The sequence below is a fragment of the Pipistrellus hanaki genome (assembly GCF_964339955.1).
Source record: "Pipistrellus hanaki genome assembly, chromosome: 20".
NCBI classification, from domain to species: Eukaryota; Metazoa; Chordata; class Mammalia; order Chiroptera; family Vespertilionidae; genus Pipistrellus; species Pipistrellus hanaki.
The window spans coordinates 4,157,686-4,180,561 of record NC_140522.1 but is presented as its reverse complement, the minus strand read 5'-3'; the positions used below and the strand labels follow the sequence as shown (position 1 = coordinate 4,180,561).

Below are 22,876 nucleotides of genomic sequence, written 5' to 3'. Positions count from 1 at the left end.
ATGAGTTGGGAGGAGGCACAGGAAGACACGATCATGAATGAAGCTTTGTGAGATGAAAAGTAGGATCGAAACTACCTCCTAAACCCGTTTTCCAGTGGTCGGCAAACTCATCGGTCCACAGAGCCCAATACCAACAGCACCATGATGGACATGTCTTCAGAGAGCCACACTTTTTACACTTAAACTTCTTTTTTTTTTTTTTTTTTTAATATATTTTATTGATTTTGTACAGAGAGGAAGGGAGAGAGAGTTAGAAACATCGATGAGAGAGAGTCATCGATCAGCTGCCTCTTGCACACCCCTCACTGGGGATATGCCCGCAACCAAGGTACATGCCCTTGACCGGAATCGAACCCGGGACCCTTCAGTCCCCAAGCCAACGCTCTATCCATTGAGCCATACCGGTCTTGGCCTACACTTAAACTTCTAACGCCACTTCTTCAACACAGACTCGCCCAGGCCGTGGTGTTTTGTGCAAGAGCTACCCTCAGGGGGCCAAAGAGCCGCCTGTGGCTCGCGGGCCGCGGTTTGCCGACCACGGGCTGTTTTCAGACACAGATCGCACAGATGCCAGTGGGGTTTGGGGGGAGTTACATTACGGGGCACCGCGTGTGGGGAGCTGAAACGGGGTGCTTCCGTCCTTGTTTTCCCACTCTCTCAGGCACAAGGGCCACGTGGACCTCCCCAACACGCTGAAGTCCCTCTTCCGCCCGGTGGCCATGGTGGTGCCCCACTCCCACATGATCGCCGAGACCAGCCTGCTGGCCGTGGGCTTCCAGGCGGCAAAGTCGCTCTCCAGGAAGCTGGTGACCCTGTACCAGCTGGCCAGCAGGCAGCTGTCCCAGCAGGTGCCGCCTCCCTCCGGGGCGGCGGGTGGGGCAAAGCTTGTTTTACTTCATTTCCTTTATTTATCCTCAGCCAAGGCTAAGTTCCCATTGGTTTTTAGAGAGCGGAAGGCTGAGGGAGAGACAGAGAGAAACATCGATGTGAGAAAAGCGCACTGATTGGTTGCCTCCTGCACACGCTCCAGCCAATGCTGGGGTCCGAGGCACCTGCCCTTGGCCAGAATCGAACCCGTGACCTGTCGGTTCTTGGGCTAATGCTCTATCCACCGAGCCAAACCGGCCAGGGCTTAATGCCATGTTTAATACTTATTAACTGTTCTTTTTTTTAAAAAAAATTTCTTTGTTGATAAAGGTATCACATATTTGTCCTCAGCCCCCCATTCCAATCCCCCCACTCATGCCCCCACCCCCCTATCGTCCTTGACCACTGGTTAGGCTCCTATGGGTGCACACAAGTCCTTTGGTGGATCTCTCCCTTTTATCCCCACCCTCCCTCTGAGGTCCGACAGTCTGACCCATGGCTCCTTCTCTCTGGGTCTGTTCTTGTTCGTCAGTCTATGTTGTTCACCATTTCCCCTGGATGAGTGAGATCATGTCCTACTGGGAATATACTTATAAGAATCAAAAGTGAGACAAGCAATAATTGTTGTGCTGAAAGGCATATGAATCAGTCTGTAGAGAGATTCTTTCTGGGCCACCAGTTCTTGTGAGACCCAATTTCAATGCCAAACAGCTCCTTATGTGTACATGTCAGCCATGGTATTTCAGTTCTGGATGGTGGGCAAATGGTGGCAATGCAGGTCCGACCCTCTACTATTCTTTTTTTAATTTTAATTTTATTTTATTGATTTCCCACAGAGAGGAAGGGAGAGGGTGAGAGAGTTAGAAACGTCAATGAGAGAGAAACATCGATCAGCTGCCTCCTGCACACCCTCTACTGGGGATGTGCCCGCAACCAAGGTCCATGCCCTTGACCGGAATCGAACCTGGGACCTTCCAGTCCGCAGGCCGACGCTCTATCCACTGAGCCACACCGGTTTCGGCCCTCTACTGTTCTTGAAGGAGACTTTTAGGAGCACCAGTTTGGGCGAGAAGCGAGAGCCTTCGAGGCAAATGGAGCTCATGTGACTGTTCCTGTTCACAGCAGTGGTGACCAGGGGCTTATTACCCAATTATTTTATATTCCTTCCAAAACGTTAGTCCTTCAAATATTTCCATGTTTGATATAGGATCACTATGACTTTGGCCTGAGGTCTCTGAAGACAATTATAATAATTGCGGGAAAGAAGAAGCAGAAGTTTAAAAGGTCAGTGGAATGTTGAATTGTTGGGTCCAAGGGAATTACACAGCACCGGGCACGTAACCAGGGGGAACATTCTCTACTGCAGTATTTCCCACACTTTTGACATACGTGTCCCCCTTCTATAATTTTCGTAACGCTGAGTACCCTTCGTCCTCATGAGAACGTAGAATTCGGCGCAGCTAAGCACAGTGCAGTGCGTATCCCCACCGAACTCCGGTGCAACGCGAACCCCCACCAGACTCTTCCCGTGCCCCTGGGGGTGCGCGTACCACACTTTGGGAATCACTGCACTGCAAAGGGAGGTCTTTCCTGGGAGGGGATGGGAAAGGGGTCGGGTGGTTCCCTGGGTCCCCCGGCATGACCCTGGTACGTTCTCCCTCTCCTCCAGACGTTCAATAAATCATTATGTTCTTTTTCATCGGCTATTCGTTAGCGTGAACTCATTTCTGCTATTTGCAGCCACACACACACACACACACACACACACACACACACACACACGCCCTAACTGGTTTGGCTCAGTGGATAGAGCAACGACCTGCAGACTGAAAGATCCCAGGTTCGATTCTGGTCAAGGGCATGTACCTTGGTTGCGGATGGATCGATGTTTCTCTCTCATTGATGTTTCTAACTCTCTATCCCTCTCCCTTCCTCTCTGTAAAAGAAAACAAAACAACACCAATGAAATATATATTTAAAAAAATATTTTTTTAAAACACACACACACAAACAAGTAAACAAAAACAACAACAACCCTCTCTCGATGCAATGCCCATCCCTGAATCAGCGACTGGGCATGGCGTGGCCTTGACTTTGCAGAGAAGTCAGAGCCCACCCCTGGAGCTGAGACCAGAGGAGCTGAGACCAGACAGACCTCCTCCAGACCTCAGAGAGGGTCATGGGGAAGGGGGGGCGGGGGGAGGGCCACCTCTCAACAGGAGCACGAATGCTCTCTCGTGCCAGCCGCACACGCCCGCTCGCCCACTCACTCCGTTTGCTTCCTGTCCTCCCAGCGACACCAGGGACAGCCTCTCCGAGGCCGAGGAGACACTGATCATCATCGAGGCCGTGCGAGAGGCCAGCCTGCCCAAGTGCACGGCCAACGACGTGCTCCCCTTCGAGAGCATCATCAGCGACACGTTCCCCGGGGCCGCCGTGCCCAAGGCCAGCCAGGCGGCCCTGGAGGTGAGACCGCCTTCGGGTGGGGGAACTCTCACCCACGACTTCGAGGTGGAGGATCGAGGGAAGGAACGAGCCGAAACCGGTGTGGCTCAGTGGATAGAGCGTCGGCCTACGGACTGAAAGGGCCCAGGTTCGATTCCCGTCAAGGGCATGGACCTTGGTTGCAGGCACATCCCCATTGGGGGGGTGTGCAGGAGCCTCTTTCATCGATGTTTCTAGCTCTCTATCCCTATCCCTTCCTCTCTGTAAAAAATCAATAATATATATATATATTTTTATTTTTTTATTTTTATTTTTTTTAAAGAGAGAAGGAACACGCCATGGATGAAAACAATCGCACTTTTTTCCGAATCGCTCTATTCGTATTATCACGTTGGGGGTGGGAGGGACAGAGATACTTGGAGATCTGTGTCTCCCCTTGGGGGCCAGAGCTTCCCCTGCACTGTTGGGGGGCAAGAAGGAGGGGGGGCTGGGAGGAAGGCTCCTATGCGTTTTGTTTGCTCCAAGGGAGCCCCCCCTCTCCCCTTCCACCAACACCCCGCCCCCCCCAAATCAGGGCAAAGTCATTTTTTTACTGTAGGGTAAACACTTGTACTGTGGTTACAGCTGGTTCTTAAGCATATTTTAAAGCATGAGTTCTTAACCATAGGGAGGATCTGTGGATTTGCTACTGGAGCCTCCAAATACAAAATCTGGATGTACTGCCCAGCCTGTGTTGCTCAGTGGGTTGAGCGTCGAGCCATGAACCAGGAAGTCACAGTTGGATGCCTGGTCAGGGCACTTGCCTGGGTGGCAGGCTCGATCCCCAGTGTGGGATACGTAAGAGGCAGCCGATCAGCGATTCTCTCTCATCATTGGTGTTTCTATCTCTCCCTCTCCCTTCCTCTCTGAAATCAATAAAAGTGTATTTAAAAAAAAAAAAAATTGGTTATATTGTATTTTGGGTGGGCAATAGGTTCTCGTTATTCTCGGGTTGGCGAACTAAAAATTTAAGAACCATGTTAGGTCAGTATTTGGTACCTAGTTAAGAGAGATTTTTTTTTTTTTTTTTACGATTATACACCAAGAGTCTGATTTGCGGTGCATTTTAAATTAACCTGTTTCTTTTCTTCTAGAAAGTAGTCTTTATTGCAACACAGCTCTTGGGCTTACAGCAATGGCCAGCTCAGAAAGAGAAGATCATCCAGTTCCACAACCAACTGCAGGTGAGGGTAGGATGGCGTGGTGGCCGTTCTCTGCCCCGGGTGTTAAAATGTCCGATCCAGGAGAACACAACAGGGACTGACAAGGGAGAGCCGTTGCCATCACTCTTCAAAGTAAAGTGGTTTATTGATTAACTATTTACCTAGACTTTGCTTGATCCTTCACTGTAGCTCTCAACAAATTAATCTTTTCAACCTGCATCCCCTTAATTGTAAAAAAAACAAAACAAAACAAAACAAAAAAACCCACTTCAAACGTGGTGTGAAGTGTCTACATTCCATTATTCTTCCTTCCCTGAGTTGCCATCTGGAAGAACGTCAGACTGTGCATTTCCCTGGTTACTAGTACAATTGTACTTCCTGTGATGGGTTTACTAGAGGCCCGGTGCATGAATTCGTGCACCAATGGGGTCCATTGGCCTGGCCTGCAGGATAGGGTCAAAACCGGCTCTCTGACATCCCCCAAGGGGTCCTGGGTTACGAGAGGGTACAGGCCAGGCCAAGGGACCCCACCGGTGCACCACTGGGGCCGGGGAGGGATGGGGGAGGTTGGTCAGCCGGGGAGGGACTGGAGGAGGGCTCCAGGGCGTGCCTGGCCCATCTCACTCAGTCCTGATTGACTTGACCCCAGCAGCAAGCTAACCTACTGGTTGGAGCATCTGTCCCTGGTGGTTAGTGCACATCATAGTGACTGGTCAGCTGCCCCCCCTGGTGGTCAGTGCACGTCCTGGCAAGTGGCTGAGTGTCCTTAGCATATCATTAACATATTATGCTTTGATTGAACGGCTGACTGGTCGACTGGACACTTAGCATATCAGGCTTTTATTATATAGGATCAGAGGCCTGATGCACAAAATTCGAGTAAGGGTAGGCCCTTGCAGCCCCGGCTTCCGAATGGTTGTTCCACTGGCCAGCCGTTCAGTCGATTTGCATATCACGCTTTTATTATTACAGATAGATTAGCCTTTTGGATTTTCTGTGACTTGCCAGATTATGTAACGTACTCGCTTTTCAATTGAGTTATTGGTCTTTTTCTTAGTAAAAGTAAATTTTTCACTGAAACTGGTTTGGCTCAGTGGATAGAGCATCAGCCTGCAGACTGAGAGGTCCCGGATTAGATTCCGGTCAAGGGCATGTACCTTGGTTGCCGGCACATCCCCAGTAGCGGGTGTGCAAAAGGCAGCTTATCGATGTTTCTCTCTAATCGATGTTTCTAACTCTCTATCCCTCTCTCTCCCTTTCTCTCTGTAAAAAATCAATAAAATATGTTTTAAAAAATTTTTTTAAAGTAAACTTTTCATGACATAATGTCATAATTCTGGATTGCCTCCATGCATAGCCAATACATTCTCTAAGTCTTGGCATTTGAGGAACATTCATGGAGTCCAGATGTGCAAGAGACTTTGTTCATGCAATAAAATTTACGGATCCTTTTGTAATAGTGGTTTGTGTTTTTGTGTCTGATTTTTCAAAATATTTTCTTATCTCATGAAGGTAGGGAGGGAGATAGGAATTACGGAGGCTACCATGGAAAGAATAATCAGAACACAGAGATAAAATGGAGCAAAGGAAAGCCCAGATAAATTTTATTACAGAAGCCAATTGTAGGGAAAGGCACAGGAAGAAAGGAGAATTGAAAAGTGAGATCAACTGAGCAAAATCTCAGTTGGAAATTACTATTTGAGTTTTAAACTTATATTTCTGGCCCTAGCTGGTGTGGCTTGTGGGTAGAGCATTGGTCTGCGGACTAATTGACCAGCAGCTGGTCCATGAGGTCCAAAAGGTTGGGTGCTGCTGGACTAAAGGGTCCCAGGTTCGATTCTGGTCAAGGACACATGCCCTGGTTGTGGGCCCGATCCCCAGTAGGGGACGTGCAGGAGGCAGCTGATCCATGATTCTCTCCCCTCATTGATGTTTCTATCTCTCTCTCTCCCTCTCCCTTCCTCTCTGAAAAATCAATAAAAATATATTTAAAATAAATAAAATTAGATTTCTGGTGATTTTAAACATTAGCCTAGTCAATAAAGACAACCCAGATTACAATAGATTGAATAATCATTTGAAGGAAGGGTTTTGTGGATACAGTTAGAGCTGTGTTTACAAATAAGAACCTTCAAGTTTCAGCTCAGTTGAACCATGAGGAAACCAAACCTAAGCCATAATTCTGCCATTTTGTTCTAGGCTTGTGTTGGTGTGATGCTAGTGGGCCCCACAGGTGGAGGAAAGACGACCGTGAGGAGAATTTTAGAGAGAGCATTGATGCTTTTACCGATCCAAGAGTTAGTATCCACTGAAACCAGGACCTCTATTTCACAGGTACATGGTCCACGAAATACAGTGTTTCTCTGTTGGTTAAGATCGTATTTCGTGCTTCCGTTAGAGCGTCATGTTCTCTCTACATAAGTTGTTGTGTCCTTGTTAAACGTATCCATAGGACTTTTGTATTTAAGAATCATTTGAAGTGAATGGGACTGTTTTTCATTTGAATCTCAAACTGGTCATGGCAAGTGGAAAATGCAACGATCGACTTGTGTGTTTGTTGTATGTCTACTCACCTTGTTTAATGGAGTGGTAGGTTATCATTTTTTTAGACAATCAGTTGAGTCATCTTCCAGTGAATATAATTTTGTACCTTTTCTAATATTTATGTAACTTATATTCTTCACTTACTGCATTGATTTGCCCTTCAAGGCAATGTTAACCATAATATCTTATTTCTTACTTTATCTGGAATGCAGTTAATATTTTATGCATTTAATATGTTTACTCTTGGTCTATGATACATATCCATTATCATACTTTGATATTATCATTTTTTATAGTAATACTTTTTTTCTGTTCTCATTATACCTTGGTTTTTGACTCCTAGAATTTACGAAATGATTTTAGCATCTACTTTTTCTATTTTAATTGGTTCATGTACTAAGCTGTGTTGATAGATTTACTAATGTTAAATTATCCTGGAATTCTTAGAATAACTCCTACTTTTTCATGATATATTTTTATTCAATATAAAGTCAGACTCCAATACATAGTGTATACTTCAGATATCTAATATGAAGGGATATTAACGTAATAGCCAGGATTTTTAGAATAAATGACTTGAGCATTATGGCTGATTTTAATAACATCCATTCTTGATAGTTCCTTGGATATTGCTTTCTCTATAATGAACCTTTCTTTGGAGTGAAAGATCTCTCCAAAAACCCTCTGGTAACAGCCAGGCAGAAAATTAAAGAATTGTACTGATGCCGGCGGGATGAATGGGCCCAGACTTCCCAGACACGGGAGGGACTGAGGCTCCTGCAATGACCCTCAGAGAAGGGATGTTCTGAGACAGGCCCAGAAGGTCAGAATGGGGCGCATCTCGTTGACATAGAGTTACGTTTCTCGGGTTCCAAAGTCCCCTCCCCTTTAGCCCGTGTCCAGAGTGTCCGTTCCATGTCGGAGCTGGGGTGCTGAAGCATTCCGGCTGATTCCAGTCCATTGATCCATACTCGGAGCCCCATGTGACCACAAGCCCTGAGGGCCTGGGGGAGGCACCCCTGCCCTGAGAAGAGAGGCTTCCTCGCGGAAGTTCATAGGTTTCGGTTTCACATGCTCCCAGGGGCCACACCCATTCGGACTTGCTTTCAGGTGTGATTGATAGGCAGGCACCTGCCCACGCCACCCAGCCCTAACTGGGCATACACCCGCCTGGTTTTCCCCTTCCCCTGTCCTGTTGAGTGACAGCCAGGTTGTTACGGTGGCATCCGTACTGTCGTTAATGTCTTTAAAAAACACTCCGGCTGAAACCGGTTTGGCTCAATGGATAGAGCGTTGGCCTGCGGCCTGAGGAGTCCCAGGTTCGATTCCCGTCAAGGGCATGGACCTTGGTTGCGGGCACATCTCCAGTAAGGGATGTGCAGGAGGCAGCTGGTCAATGATTCTCTCTCATCGATGTTTCTAGCTCTCTCTCCCTCTCCCTTCCTCTCTGTAAAAAAAAATCAATAATATATATATATATATATATATATTAAAAACACTCTGGATTTTTCTCAGATTCCAGGAAGGAAGGGAAAAGTGGACACTTGCGTTTTAAATCCAAAGTGCATCACCGTTGGGGAGCTATTTGGACAGCTGGATCCTAACACCATGGAATGGAGCGATGGGCTATTGTCAGCAGCCATTCGGAACTATGTCTATTCCAACAGTTTGAAACCTTCCAAGAAAGACGGTGATCTCCCGCTAAAGTCAAGAATCTCAGATGTATCTAATGTAAGTGTAGTATGGAATGATTATTTTTATTGGACTATTGGGGATTATTTCATTGTGTCTGAAGACTAATATTAAAGCATTGTTAAGTACATGCTAGGGTAAAAGTGAGTATAAAAATTGTGATCACCCTAGCCGGTTTGGCTCAGCAGATAGAGCGTCAGCCTGCAGACCAAAGGGTCCCAGGTTCGATTCTGGTCAAGGGCACAAAACCTGGATTGTAGGCTCCTCCCCCAGGGCTCATGTGAGAGGCAATCAATCAATGTGTCTCTCTCACACTGAGATTTCTGTCTTCCCCTCTCTCTTCCACTCTCTCTAAAAATCAATGGAAAAATATCCTCGAGTGAGGACAAAAAAAATTATGGTCATTTTTTAAAAAGAGAAAAATTATGATCATTTAAAAAACAAACAAACAGAAAATATCCCATTCTGTTTGAAAATAGTAAACAATAAAATGAAATACAAGATGCTCACTTTTGAAGGAACACAATGGTGGACTAAGTGATGATTTGGTTATCACCAATATACCTTACAAATGACTGAAGGGTCAGGGGTTCGATTCCCGGTCAAGGGCAGGTACCTGGGTTGCAGATTCGACCCCGGCCCTGGTCAGGGTGCGTGCAGGAGGCAACCAGTTGATGTGAGTCTCTTTCTCTCCCTCCCTCCCCGCTTCCCATCTCCGCCTCCCTATCCCTCCCTCTCTCTCCCTTCTATTCTCTCTCTCTCTAAAAAATAAAATAAAATAAATAAATAAATCAGTGCAAAAATTCTCCTCTGGTGAGGATTAACAACAACAACAAAGATGTGGAAAAACGCACATTCTTACATCTCATTGGTAGACATGTTATTGTTACAAACTTCCAGGAAGGTAACCTCATAGAATTTATTCAAGATCAAAAGGCATATACTATTTGACTCACATTTTTAAAAAATCCAGATACAGGAGGGCCTGGTGGCCAGCCATGGCTTGTGAGCAGGGACGCTGACCGCAGGCTTCTGTAATAAGAATGACAACTGGAGAGAGCGTTGGGCTTGCCTACCTCCCTGCTGGGGCCTGGGACTGGGAAGTGACGGTCGCCGTTGGCCGCATTGCACAGACCCAGCGTCTGCTCTCCTCCTGCTCCTGCTGGCAGAAGTAGTCAGCCGGTGACACAGTGCTCGCCCCTCTGGGGGGACAAACAATTAAGCCCCCGGGTAATTGGGAGTTCATAGGTGCATCGAGCAGAATTCCTGAGGTTGGCGTGAGAACAGCCTGTGTTCCATTCACAGGGGTGTGGGGGTGGGTGGGGAGGGAGTTACCACACACAGGGATTCCTGGGCTAAATTCCATCGGAATTGCCAAGGACGAGGGGTTAGAATCTGCGGGTGAGCAGACCCTGCAGGTGATCCTTGAACCCCGATGGTGGAGGAAGGACTAGGAACACGACACACCCAGGTGTCCACGTGGTGTTGGTAGAGATGGTGGGGGCTCAGAGGACTCCTGCTCCCCCCGTCGTGCTTTGCTGCATTCTTTGAATGTTATCTAACAAGACTGTATCATCTTTCGGGGTCGGGGGGGGGGTGGGACGGAAAGGAAAGAATGTTCTAGAAGAACAGGACCTGTGGTCCCAGACGTTACCGTCCCCCGCGGTGGAAGCGTGGGGGTCTTCTCGGCCCCGGAACCTTCTGCCTCTTCTGTGTTTATCGCAAAAGAAAGCGTATTGACACACAGTCCGTTCTCCTGGGGACGTGTGGTCACGTGAAAATGTGACCACGACTGATGGCTTATTTCAGGTTTTCCAGCTCCACGCCGCTGCTATATCAGAGGTGGACGCCACCAGGTTTAAGAAAGAGATGGAGAAGGAGGTTCCAGTTACCGAAAGCGAGAGTAAGTGTCAAGATCCCGTTTCATCTAGATGACGGATGAACGTAAGAAGGCAAGCAGACCCAGTCTGAAACTTCCTCATATATATTTTTTAAACATTTTTGATGCGTGCTCTTGTTCTTGTGCTGTTTCTTTCTTTCTTGTGTGCTTATTTGAAATTTGTGTGATTTTTACCACGTTATCTTACCGCCCGTGCAGTTATGTTCTACTAGTGGCCCGATGCAAGAATGGGCCTTGGTTCCTCCAGCACCACCTCTGCTCTGGCCAGAGCAGCCTTTTTGCCTTCCCACGCTGCCCAGAGGCCCCCAAGCGGCTGGGGTGGTGCGGAATGCCGGCGTCCCCAGCCGCTTGGCACCCGCATATGCAAATTAACCCGCCGCCTTTGTTGGGTTGATTTGCATGCTCGCTCCTGATTGGCTGGTGGGTGTCTCAAAAGTACGGTCAATTAGCGTGTTACTCTTTTATTAGGTAGATGGATACCAGGGCTTGCGTAGAGACCTTTTGGTTTACGCCTCGTCATTGTTACAGGTAGAAATACCCTGGGTGAGCAGCAGCCGGGCCACACTGCAAGAGCGTGCAACCAGGGGGCCCCACGCAGGCTGTGCATGCCCAGGCCAGATCATGCCACCCAGGCCTGGTCATCTCGAGGGTATCTGACACCCAGCGGATGTCACTGTGTTGTGTGGCAGGGGACAGAGATGTTCAGGACGAGGTCTGTCCCAGAGACGCTGTCAGTCCCTGCAGGACCCCGACCATCACTTCCGAGCCCCCTGGTGATGTCTGGACAACACCGCCCCAGGAGGGAACTTACCTTCCAGACGTAGATAGGAACCTCAGCTGTAGCTTCTGCTTCCTTAGAGCGTCTGTCTGTGTTTGTGCGTGTGACTCCTCGTGTTCAGTCGGGGGGAGTCCAGGGATGGGGCTCAGTCAGTGTCCTTTGGAGGTCTTTTTTAAGAAAACCCCTGAGGCAGGGGTCTCGGTCGAGAGAGCCCATCTGAGTGGGGACACTGGGACCCTCCCCCTCCTTGCCTGTCCTGGGAGATTTTAACGTCTGTCAAGTGGCTCAGACTCTGTCTCCACAGCGATCCGCTCCTGCTTCCCCTCTCCTGACCTGTCGGTTTCCCAAAACGAGGAGGCGGCGGATGGGTCCGGAGGGTGGGAAGAGGAGGAAATGGTGGCCCCGGGTGGAATGGTCTCAAATCCGTCTATTGGGGTCTTTCTATTTCCCTTCCCTGCTTCCTTCCTACAGGAGGTCAAATGATGGGAAAGATAAACCCGTGGCTTCTTCTCTTTCCCACATGGCAAGGGCCGTCTGGGAAAATTGAAACAGAATTTAAAGCATTTATCAATATGTGGTCCGAATATTCCTATCGATAGGCGCTATAGGCTACACATAAACACGTTCCCTCTAGCATGTCCTTTGAGAGGAGGCGTTTTCTAAATAACACAGAACCGTGCGAGCCTGCAGGGAAAGGAGACGGGGATCTCCCTCCATCCCACTCGGTGTGTTTCCTCCGCAGAGTTCGACTGGCAGTGGGTTGTCCTGGACGGTCCCGTGGACGCCTTCTGGGTGGAGAGTCTGAACTCGATGCTGGACAACACGAGGACGCTGTGCCTCGCCAACAGCGAGAGGATCGCGCTGACGAGTAAGATCAGGGTGATCTTTGAAGTGGACAGCCTGGCCCACGCCAGTCCCGCCACTGTCAGCCGGTGTGCGATGGTTTATATGGTGAGTCTCCAAAGACAAATTTCTGTGTGTGTGTGTGTGTGTGTGTGTGTGTGTGTGTGCGCGCGCGCGCGCGCACTGAGTGGCCAGATTATTATGATCTCTGAACGCATAATAATCTGGCCACTCAGATTGTGTGTGTGTGTATGTGTGTGTATGTGTATATAAATGTATATATTAGAGGCCCAGTGCATGAATTCGTGCATGGATGGGGTCCGACCAGCCTGGTGAGGAGGTGGGGATGTGAGCGGTTGGCTGGTTGAACTCCTGGTCAAGGGGACAATTTGCATATTAGCCTTTTATTCTATAGGATAGACACTGAGTGGCAGATGATTATTCGTTCAGAGATCATCATCATCTGGCCACTCAGTGTATATCTGTATTGATTAATTGATTTCAGAAAGGAAGGGAGAGGGAGAGAGATGGAAACATCAATGATGGGAATGTGAAACTCATTCCCAAGAGATGGCGAAGAGACGGAAGACAACCAGGGATAAGAGTCTCCTACAATGAAGTCCACCATTAGCCACTATTCACCCTTCTTCTGTGACTCAGTTGAATGAATGACGCTGAGGACAGTGCTGACAGGCAGGACTGTCATTAAGAATCACAAATATTTCAGAGAAGGGTAGTTCGGGCTTTTTTGAATGCAGGATGGCTCTAAACCGTATTCGGCATTGGTGAATCAGAGAGGTGGAAAGTAGGCGGACACGGTAATTTATCTATCTACCTAAAACTCTCTTGTGCCTTTTGCTGTCAGGACCCTGTTGATCTGGGATGGGAGCCTTACGTTACGTCATGGCTCGCGAAAACGTCTAAAATTATGAGCCCAGCAGGAGTGGAATGTCTCGAGTTCTTGATTAATAACAGTGTCAAAGATGGACTGCAGTTTATAAAGAACCATCAGAAATTTCAGCCATTTCCTGTCCAGAACATCACCATCGTCACAACGCTCTGCAGAATTCTTGACGCCTTCTTTGAATTCATGGGCAAAAATGGAGGTTTTGGACAAGGTGAGTTTTTCCTCCCTCCGTCACACTAATGATGCCAGCTGTTAGCTAGAGTGTGCTGAGACAAAAACTCTCGCAGAAGGTATTCGAGATAGAAATTGATTCAGCCTTTCTTAGTGATGCACTCGATAACCTGGACTAAAAATAACCACATGTCCCAGTGTTCCTTATTCTGGGAATTTATTATTAAGAAATAATCATAGAAGTGCTCAGCTTTAGCACAAGGAGCTTAATATAGAACAGAATTATTTATAATCATAAAAACAGCAAGAATCTGGATTCCAATAATAGGAGAATGGATTAATAATGCAACAGTATCATGTTTCAATGGAGAGACATGAAGGTAGTCTTAACATAAAAAGCAGAAGCCAGTTTGGCTCAGTGGATAGAGCATTGGCCTGCAGACTGAAGGGTCCCAGGTTCGATTCCGGTCAAGGGCACATGCCTGGGTTGTGGGCTCAATCCCCAGTAGGGGACATGTTGGGAGCAGCCAATCAATGATTCTCTTTCATCATTGATGTTTCTATCTCCTCCCTTCCTCTCTGAAATCAGTAAAAATATAAACAAATAAATAGAATGAGAACCAAAGTCTCTAATGTTTTTTAAATGTTCTATATTTAACCTTTAAATAGTAAGATATTTATATTAAAGACCATAATGAAATGCATCAATATTCAATGATGATTCTTTGTGGGTGTTGAAATTATGGGGGATTGTGATTGTCTTCTGTATACTTTCTGTACTTCCGTCTGTTTCACAAGAATCCGCTGTGACTAACATAGAGAAACCAAACATGATTTGAAGCATAAGCTAAAAGGAAGGACGAGTAACCACTCATTCTTTGTGTTTCTCTGTGGAACGGAGGACTTAGACCGAAGACTGGGTGACGGGGTGGGAGGGAGACAGTTACCATCTGCCTACAGTGCATGTGTTCGGTGTTTGTTTCGAGACATTTTGTATTGAAAAGCATACAGGTTTCTGCTTTAATGCTTTCCTTTATTAGAACCTATTTATTTATTTATTTATTTATTTATTTATTTATTTATTTATTAAATATATTTTATTGATCTTTTACAGAGAGGAAGGGTGAGGGATAGAGGGCTAGAAACATTGATGAGAGAGAATCATTGACCAGCTGCCTCCTGCACACCCCCTACCGGGGACGTGCCCGCAACCAAGGTACATGCCCCTGACCGGAATCGAACCCGGGACCCTTCAGTCCGCAGGCCGATGCTCTATCCACTGAGCCAAGCCGGTTTTGGCCTGATGTTTTAAAGTCTTCATTTTGGAACAATCAAACTTAACCAAAATAAATCGCCAGAATAGAATAAAGAAAAGAGTGTTCAGACTTATGCTTCAAATAAAGAAGATTCAGACAATTGCGGATATATTCTCTGCTCCTCTTCTCTTAGAAAAGTCACCCCACTCTGGCCAGGTAAGGTAACTCCTTAAGACGCTGTAGATAAAGCACAGATGCTCTCCTCTGATGATTCATAAGCTAAACGGTGTCTCAAGGGAACCCTCATAATGAATCGCCTAATTTTAAGTCTGTCGTTAACTGGGGGGAAATACTCCTTCCTTTTTAAGGTGAAGATTTGAAGACCGTTTCGACTAAGAGAAGTTCTCTGCATTTAAAAGCTCCTGTCAAGTTCAAGAACGTGGACAAGAGGTCAGTTGCAAGCATTCAACAGACATGTTTTAGCACATACTACTTGCCAAACACTCCCATAGGCACAAAATGACTCGTCAACAAACCAATACTTTTATGATGTCATAACATCAAAATGCACTTAAAATGGATTTTTTTTCCAGCTTAGAGATCATCTCGTATATCTTATACAAGGTCACTAGATTTTTATGCTAAGGTATATGGATACTATGAATACATTTGTGCCAACTCTGTACATACTTGAAGAAAGAAATAAACTTGACATGCACATAATTGATGAGTCTGCCCTTAATGAGCTGAGACACATTGAACTGGTTACTACATGTTTTTGAGCATGTACATTCTCGTTTTCAAAACTGGAATAACGTGATGTGCTAGATATGTAGGCCAGTATCTGGCACATAGTAAGGGCTCAATAAATCACAACTACCGAAATGATGAACTCTATAATTCTCCTGCCCTTGGTAGGACAGGAAAGTCATTCTGGAGGCCTTCCTGCATCTCACTGGAAATCCCTGAGACACTCATGTCAGATTTGCTCTTACATGATAGAGCATTCTTAATATGGTTTTTACTCTGCCTGTCAACTCTGCCTTCACACTCATTTCCTGTGCATCTTGTTTACCAGTATTCTAGCCCAAACCTTCGTTATTTCTTGCCTGTACTGTTGTAATAGACGATGAATTAATTTCCCCAATAATTCCATTCTTACCATGATAACCACATATTACCTTTAACTTGTATAAAGAGCAAGTAGCCATAAAGAAACATTTTATAAAATATTTATTAGAAGTAGCACATACAAATATCCATAGACACATCATTTTGTTACAGAAAAAAAACACACACACATTAATTTATCTTTATTTTTATAATTTACAAATAATTGTATGATAATGCTAAATCCTGAACTGTTTTCAATGTCTTCAGTTCAGGCCCAAACCTTTCACCTAGTCCCATCGCCCTCAGCCCTTTCACTAAGGAAGTTCAGGGTCTCAGGGACCAGGATGACCTGGGTTGTCCCAACCCAGAGAGGACTGTGCCTGACGCATAGCACCCGACTTCAGCCAGGTTGAACTAGGTCAACCCTGAGACTTGGTTAGTAGCGGGTGACTCGTCACTTGTCACTCACTGAAATGAAGAATTACCAGATCTCCTTTTAGAGATGATTAATTCTGAGCACATACACTGACGTAAAATAACAGTGAATCCTGTACACTAACTAAGTGAACGCTGACTACAACCCTCTTACACACAAGAGAAATAGTAGTAGCCGTGAATAATTTACAGGACTCGCCAAAGAAAAACTACACACTGACTTTGATTTTTTATCTCAAGAGCTGATGGCCTTAAAAAAAAAAAATACAGAACAAAATGTTTAGGTCCACACTTACCTATTAAAATGTTTAATAATGAGACTTTGATATGGTTTTTGAAATAAGTGACTGAATGCCTCCTAAAAAAGAGTTAACCAGCATTTACCCACTCCAGTAATGAAAGTCCGTGGTATCTGGAGAAATATCCCGACAAGTTAACGACGATGATTCAGAAGCTTTTCGTGTTTGCATTCACCTGGGCATTTGGAGGCACTTTGAAGCGCGAAGATGAGCATGAAGATGATATGCTCATGTACCCAAATTTTGAACCTGCTTCTCTTGCGAAAGTCACCTATGATTTTGACAATCTTGTCCACGAATTATTTGAAAGACCGGAAATAGGTGAGTTCTAGGAAGGAAAAGTCAAAGTTCTGCTTCCTTTAGGAGACACCTTTGAAATCCTTTAGGACTGGGACCATCTTTATTTTATTTATTTTTTTAAGTATATTTTATTGATCTTCCACAGAGAGGAAGGGAGAGGGATAGAGAGCTAGAAACATAGATGAGAGAGAAACATGGACCAGCTGCCTCCTGCACATCTCCTACCGGGGATGTGCCCGCAACCAAGGTACATGCCCTTGACCGGAATCGAACCTGGGACCCTTCAGGCCGCAGGCCAGCGCTCTATCCACTGAGCCAAACCGGTTTCTGCTGGGACCATCTTTTAAAGTGTGGACGTACAGGTAAACGAGGGTTAATAAATACACTCCAACACCCTTTCTCTGATGATTCTCATCATGTATGTATTTCTCTCTCCCTCTCCCTTCCTCTCTGAAATCAATAAAAAAAAAAGAAAAAAGTTTTTTTTAGAATTTCTTAAACGATTCAAAGGAATATATCAAATGTCAACACTGTTAGCTTCATATGGTGAAACCATGGCTAAATTTGTTTGCTTTGTTTGTTCTGTATTTTCCAGAATCTATTAACAAAGTTAATTACTGTTATAATAGTGATGTAAATGTAATTTGCAAATAAGTATCAGAATTTTCTCATGCACAACCAGTGCATTCCTGGTATTTGATATAATAGGTAGAATTAAGCAGAACTCATGGGCAAGATTTTTCAAAGGCTCTCAGATCATGATTCCCCTTGCTTTCTGGACACAAAAAAGAGACCAAAAAGTTAACAAAACTTTGTCTTTAAATAATTAAAGATTAGAAAGAAAAAATAGGCTTATTTTACGTATTTGGATCTACACTGGGGGAACATTTCTTATTTCTGGTTCAACAACCGTATCTTTCAAACAGAGAGCAGGTCCTGAGCGAAACATGCCATAAATGAGCCTCGAAGTTACTCGGACTTATTTACATTTTTCCTTATTTCCAAATGTAGGCCTTACCCTCCCAACTGGAGAGACGTCCATCTTTGGGTATTTTGTGGATCTGCAGCAATGCGAGTTCATCCGGTGGTCAGAACTGCTTCCGAATGTCCAGACACTGATTCAGAGAGGTAAGTCCTCACAGGAACTGGGCTCTGATTGCTCTAGAATATTAGGAATACTTCATCTGTAAAAGGACTGTAGTTATGTCAGCAACTTTGAGGCCTGATGGATTATTGCAAGTTTGTGCAGGAACCAATAATTAATAATTAATAATACAAGAACAAATTATGTTTTGTGTGCTCACAACTGAATACCTACATTTTGCTCCGCTCTGTATGTTTACAAAACATGCCTTTTATTTAAATAAATCTTTTTAAAAATATATTTTATTGATTTTTTTTACAGAGAGGAAGAGAGAGGGATAGAGAGTTAGAAACATCGATGAGAGAGAATCATCGATCAGCTGCCTCTTACACACCCCCCACTGAGGATGTGCCCGCAACCAATGTACTTGCCTTTGACCGGAATCGAGCGTGGGACCTTTCAGTCTGCAGACCGACGCTCTATCCACTGAACCACACCAGTTTCGGCTTAAATAAATCTTTGACTATTGGTTTCAGAGAACGTTGGGATGTATTCGATTAAGTTGGTTGTACATTGTAAAACTGTAGTTAATGGAAAGTCTCACTAGTGGAAATATTCTTTTACTTAGCTGTGACTATTGAAACAAAACAGGAAAAGACATATGTACATACTGAGGTTGACTATAAAGGGAACTTTAAATTAGAACAGAACAATCAGTGTGACAGCTATCCATACATGCTATATCGTTTTTGTCCTCAACCTTCTTAAACGTAAGGAAAAAATATATAGAAAATTGTGGTGTTTTGAGAGCGTGGTTGAAGGTTGAGTCAGGAATCTAATGGTCAAGCTTCCCGTAGGTCTCTTGCCAATACAAGGAATTCAGTATGCAAATTGAATCGATTTGCTTTGAGGTTGGGTTTCACTCATCAAAGAATTTCATAGTTTGGCGATAAGAATTTTTTAGAGAAAACAACCGGGGCTGTCAAGTCCTAAAGCATCCAGAAAGTTCTAACTCCAAATTAATGTCAGTTGGAAATGGCAGGGTTCCATTCTACAATAGCTGTCCCAGTAAGCATTAGTGGCTGATTATATTTATTTACAGCCTGTGAGTTGTTTATCACATGTTAGTGCTAACACTGGGTCATTTTGATCTTAGTTTTTACTACTACCCTGTTTTCCCCCGAAAATAAGACAGTGTCTTATATTAATTTTTTTCTCCCAAAGTTGCGCTAGGTCTTATTTTCAGGGGATGTCTTATCTTTCCGTGCGCTAGGTCTTATTTTCGGAGGATGTCTTATTTTCGGGGAAACACAGTACCTAGAAAAAAAAACATAACTGGGTATCGATGCACTTAACGCGGTGTTTTAGGATACCACTACTCTGGGGACGCGTTGGTCTTTTCTAGAGTGTGGGAGATATCACAGATACGATGGCAGACGATCTGAAACTTCCTTCCTAAACGCTCACTTAGGGACGTCCAGACTGGTGGACCCGCAGGGCCACGGCGAGAGCATCCTGAAGATCACGGAATTCGGGGAGAGCGTGAACCACACCGCCACCCGCGACACCACGTGCCTGACCTTCCTCGCCAGCCTCCTCTTGAAGAACTTCTGCCCTGTCCTTCTCACAGGTGCGGGGGAATCGCAGAAGGAGGAGAACTGCAGAGCGAGGGAGAGGCTTAGCGATTCTTGTCTATCTACCCGTCTGATAAGTCTCTGAGCTGTTCCCACCTACAGTATCCCAATCACGCCCCCACGTTTGCCCGTCCAGGACATCCTAGGTCTCCTTCCCCTTCCCATCAAGTCCCAGGAGAACGTGGGCTGAGGGTAGGTGAAGCCTCCACAGCCTGTGGGCTAAGGTCCTTCGAGGGCCACTGACCTAGTAAGGTTGGCCGGTTTGATCATTCTACGCGCATAACTGCACGCGAAGAAAAGTTAAAAATAAATTGCCCCATTTCCAACTATGTCGCACCCATACTTCCTCAAGCCAGTGCTCACGTTTCAGTGCAGCTCCTGCTCTTGCTTCATATTTGCCTCAACCCATTCATTCACCTCTTCCAGCTCTCCAAGGTCTGTTGTCTTTCACGAGAGGCAGTCAGATCTCTTTCCTGGTTCTGTACTCAGAGGACTCGGGCAACAGAAATGGGGAAGCTCAGTTAACGGGCCGTGGCCTGCCGTGTGGACTGAGGAAATGATTTTCCTTACTCTTTAAAAAAAAAAAAAATATATATATATATATATATATATATATATATATATATAATTGATTTTTTACAGAGAGGAAGAAAGAGGGATAGAGAGTTAGAAACAATGATAAGAGAGAAACATCCATCAGCTGCCTCCTGCACACCCCCCAACTGGGGATGTGCCCGCAACCAAGGTACATGCCCTTGACCGGAATCGAACCTGAGACCCCTCAGTCAGCAGGCCGATGCTCTATCCACTGAGCCACACCGGTTTCGGCTTACTTACTCTTCGGTGAATTGTAAAGCCCTGGCTTCCGAGGCTGCTGCCATGAGGGGTCTATTCCAATTCCCACCCATCCCCCCCCACCCAGGTCGTGTTGCTAAAAACATTCAGGGAAATGAATTGCATGTAGTAATTGTGCAAAAAATACTGGTGATCGGTGTAAACGCATATTATAGAAAAATAACGGTTAACTCCTCGTATGTTCTTTCATAAGAGATATAAATTAAATAAGTACTTGGAGATGTGTTCATAGAAAGTTCTCGGTTTATCCACTCTTCACAATTTTGTTTAAAGGGAAGAGCAAACACATACTTTTCATGCAATTCTCAAACGAAAGAAAACGTTATTGGTTTGTTTTACTATGCTAGCATCTGTTCATTTTCTTGCATGTAAATCTAACCTAATGTATTTTTTTTCCTCCCCCATTAGGAGAGTTTGGTGTTGGGAAAACCAGTGCCATCAGTCAGATGCTTACAAAGCTAGAGAGCTCAGGAGGATTCGATGTGAAACACGGGTCAATTTTAGGAGAAGTCCTATTATATAACGAGATTAAAAAGTCAAGGTAGTATCCATTAAGCTCCACATCTGATTGGTCTGGTTAAAAAAGTTTGTTTTACTATCTACCTATGCTTTATTTTATTTTATTTTAAAAAATATATATTTTATTGATTTTTCACAGAGAGGAAGAGAGAGGGGTAGAGAGTTAGAAACATTGATGAGAGAGAATCATTGATCAGCTGCCTCCTGCACGCCCCCCACTGGGGATGTGCCCGCAACCAAGGTACATGCCCTTGACCGGGATCGAACCCGGGACCTTCCAGTCCGCAGGCCAATGCTCTATCCACTGAGCCAAACCGGTTTCGGCTAACTATGCCTTATTTTAAAAAAGCAAATGTGTTACATAAAAATGCAGAAATATTCAGAAGAGGAGTTCAGAAAATCCTCACTTTTCCATGGCATTCACTAAATTAATTCCTTTAGATGAGAACTTCTGATATTTATTTTTAATATAACTAAATTTACAATTTTAATGCTTTGACCTAACCAAGTGAAGCTAAGGACTATTTTCCCTCCTGGAAAAATGTACCTAAATATACAAACATAGTGCTGCATTTTTTTTTAAAGGGGCAGTGACTTCACTTTCTGGAGAAAATGCCAATAGGTTGGCATCCTAGGGATTTTCCGGGGGTTTTTGTTTGTTTGTTTGTTTGTTTTTTAATATATCTTTATTCATTCTGGAGAGGAAGGGAGAGGGGGGACAGAAACATGAATGATGAGAGAGGATCATGGATCGGCTGCCTCCTGCACACCCCTTACTAGGGATGGAGCCCACAACCCGGAATCAACCATGACCTCCTGGTTCCTAGGTCGACGCTCCACCACTGAGCCACACTGGCCGGGCCCGTTTGGTTTTTTTTAGAGTAAGCCCATATTTTGTCACATTTGGGTTTTAATTCTACCTGTGAAAGGGAGCAGGAAAAATAAAGAGTCTCCTTGGAGGAGGCGGGAGTAAAAGCAGCCACACGCTGAGATGCTCCCCGTATTCTGTGCGAACGGCTCCCGCGGTCAGCAAGCTCACCCGGAACCCTCCCGCGGTCTCCTCCTACAGCCTGCGGCAGAACATCAGCGCCCTGCTCTCCGATTCCCACAAGACGGAGGCCGGGAGCCAAGGTGGGTGCCCACGGGCGTGTTTCCCGAGTGAAAGGAGGGGGATGTTTGGAAAACATCTCCCCGTGGGCACATCTTCTCTCCCCGGCTTGCCCGCAGAGTCATTTCTCTAACGGTTCTAGGGGTGTCGAACTCAATCAGAGAAGGGGCCAAAATCTAAAATCCAGCCTAAATCGCGGGCCGAATGGTTTACTGAACAGTCATAAACTGACAATGTCATAAACTGACAGCGGAGTGCAGTGATGACAGCGCGGTGCGGGCCACATTGCAAGGCCTGGCGGGCTGGATTTGGCCCGCGGGCCTTGTGTTTGACACATGTGCGTCAGCAGAACTGTACAATGCTGTCATTTTTGTATTTTTTTTTTTTTTAGGAAAAAAATTTTCAATATATTTTATTGATTTTTTTACAGAGAGGAAGGGAGAGGGATAGAGAGCTAGAAACATCGGTGAGAGAGAAGCATCGACCAGCTGCCTCTTGCACACTCCCTACTGGGGATGTGCCCGCCACCAAGGTCCATGCCCTTGACCGGAATCGAACCTGGGACCCTTCAGTCCTCAGGCAGATGCTCTATCCTCTGAGCCACACCGGTTTTGGCAATTTTTGTTCTTTTTTTTTAATGCCTTCGGAGCAAGAAAGCATGTCTTGAGAGTGTTCTAAACGTGTCTCCCTGCCTGTGTTTGGCGTCGCAGATACGATTGCCAAGACGCCGGAGAAGGTGGACGAAGTCTCCTTTAAAAACAACCTCAGAGGCGTCATCACCTCCACCATCAACTTCGGCGTCAGGACGACGGCCGCCAGGACCAGGGAGCTGGTCCTGAAGAAGTTAAGACGGAGAAGCAAGGACACGCTTGGAGCCCCCAAAAACAACAAGGTAGAGCGCCCCCCGGGGGTGGGCGACGGGCG

The 22,876-nt window shown here is 45.5% G+C and overlaps 1 protein-coding gene across 1 annotated transcript in view; it reads left to right on the top strand.

The window, feature by feature from the left end:
* The window catches only part of DNAH14 (dynein axonemal heavy chain 14), a gene marked incomplete at its 5' end in the record, with an annotated part of 100,450 nt that overhangs the window by 33,231 nt on the left and 44,343 nt on the right, over positions 1–22,876 (top strand). Inside the window, 16 exons of the mRNA XM_084868502.1 lie at positions 662–848; positions 2,075–2,151; positions 3,162–3,333; positions 4,446–4,535; positions 6,714–6,848; positions 8,574–8,789; positions 10,560–10,653; positions 12,171–12,379; positions 13,137–13,389; positions 14,974–15,055; positions 16,547–16,773; positions 17,764–17,880; positions 19,308–19,466; positions 20,734–20,866; positions 21,914–21,975; positions 22,663–22,844. Coding sequence (XP_084724628.1) covers positions 662–848; positions 2,075–2,151; positions 3,162–3,333; positions 4,446–4,535; positions 6,714–6,848; positions 8,574–8,789; positions 10,560–10,653; positions 12,171–12,379; positions 13,137–13,389; positions 14,974–15,055; positions 16,547–16,773; positions 17,764–17,880; positions 19,308–19,466; positions 20,734–20,866; positions 21,914–21,975; positions 22,663–22,844 — 2,395 coding nt within the window. The remainder of the gene's footprint in view (positions 1–661; positions 849–2,074; positions 2,152–3,161; positions 3,334–4,445; positions 4,536–6,713; positions 6,849–8,573; positions 8,790–10,559; positions 10,654–12,170; positions 12,380–13,136; positions 13,390–14,973; positions 15,056–16,546; positions 16,774–17,763; positions 17,881–19,307; positions 19,467–20,733; positions 20,867–21,913; positions 21,976–22,662; positions 22,845–22,876) is intronic.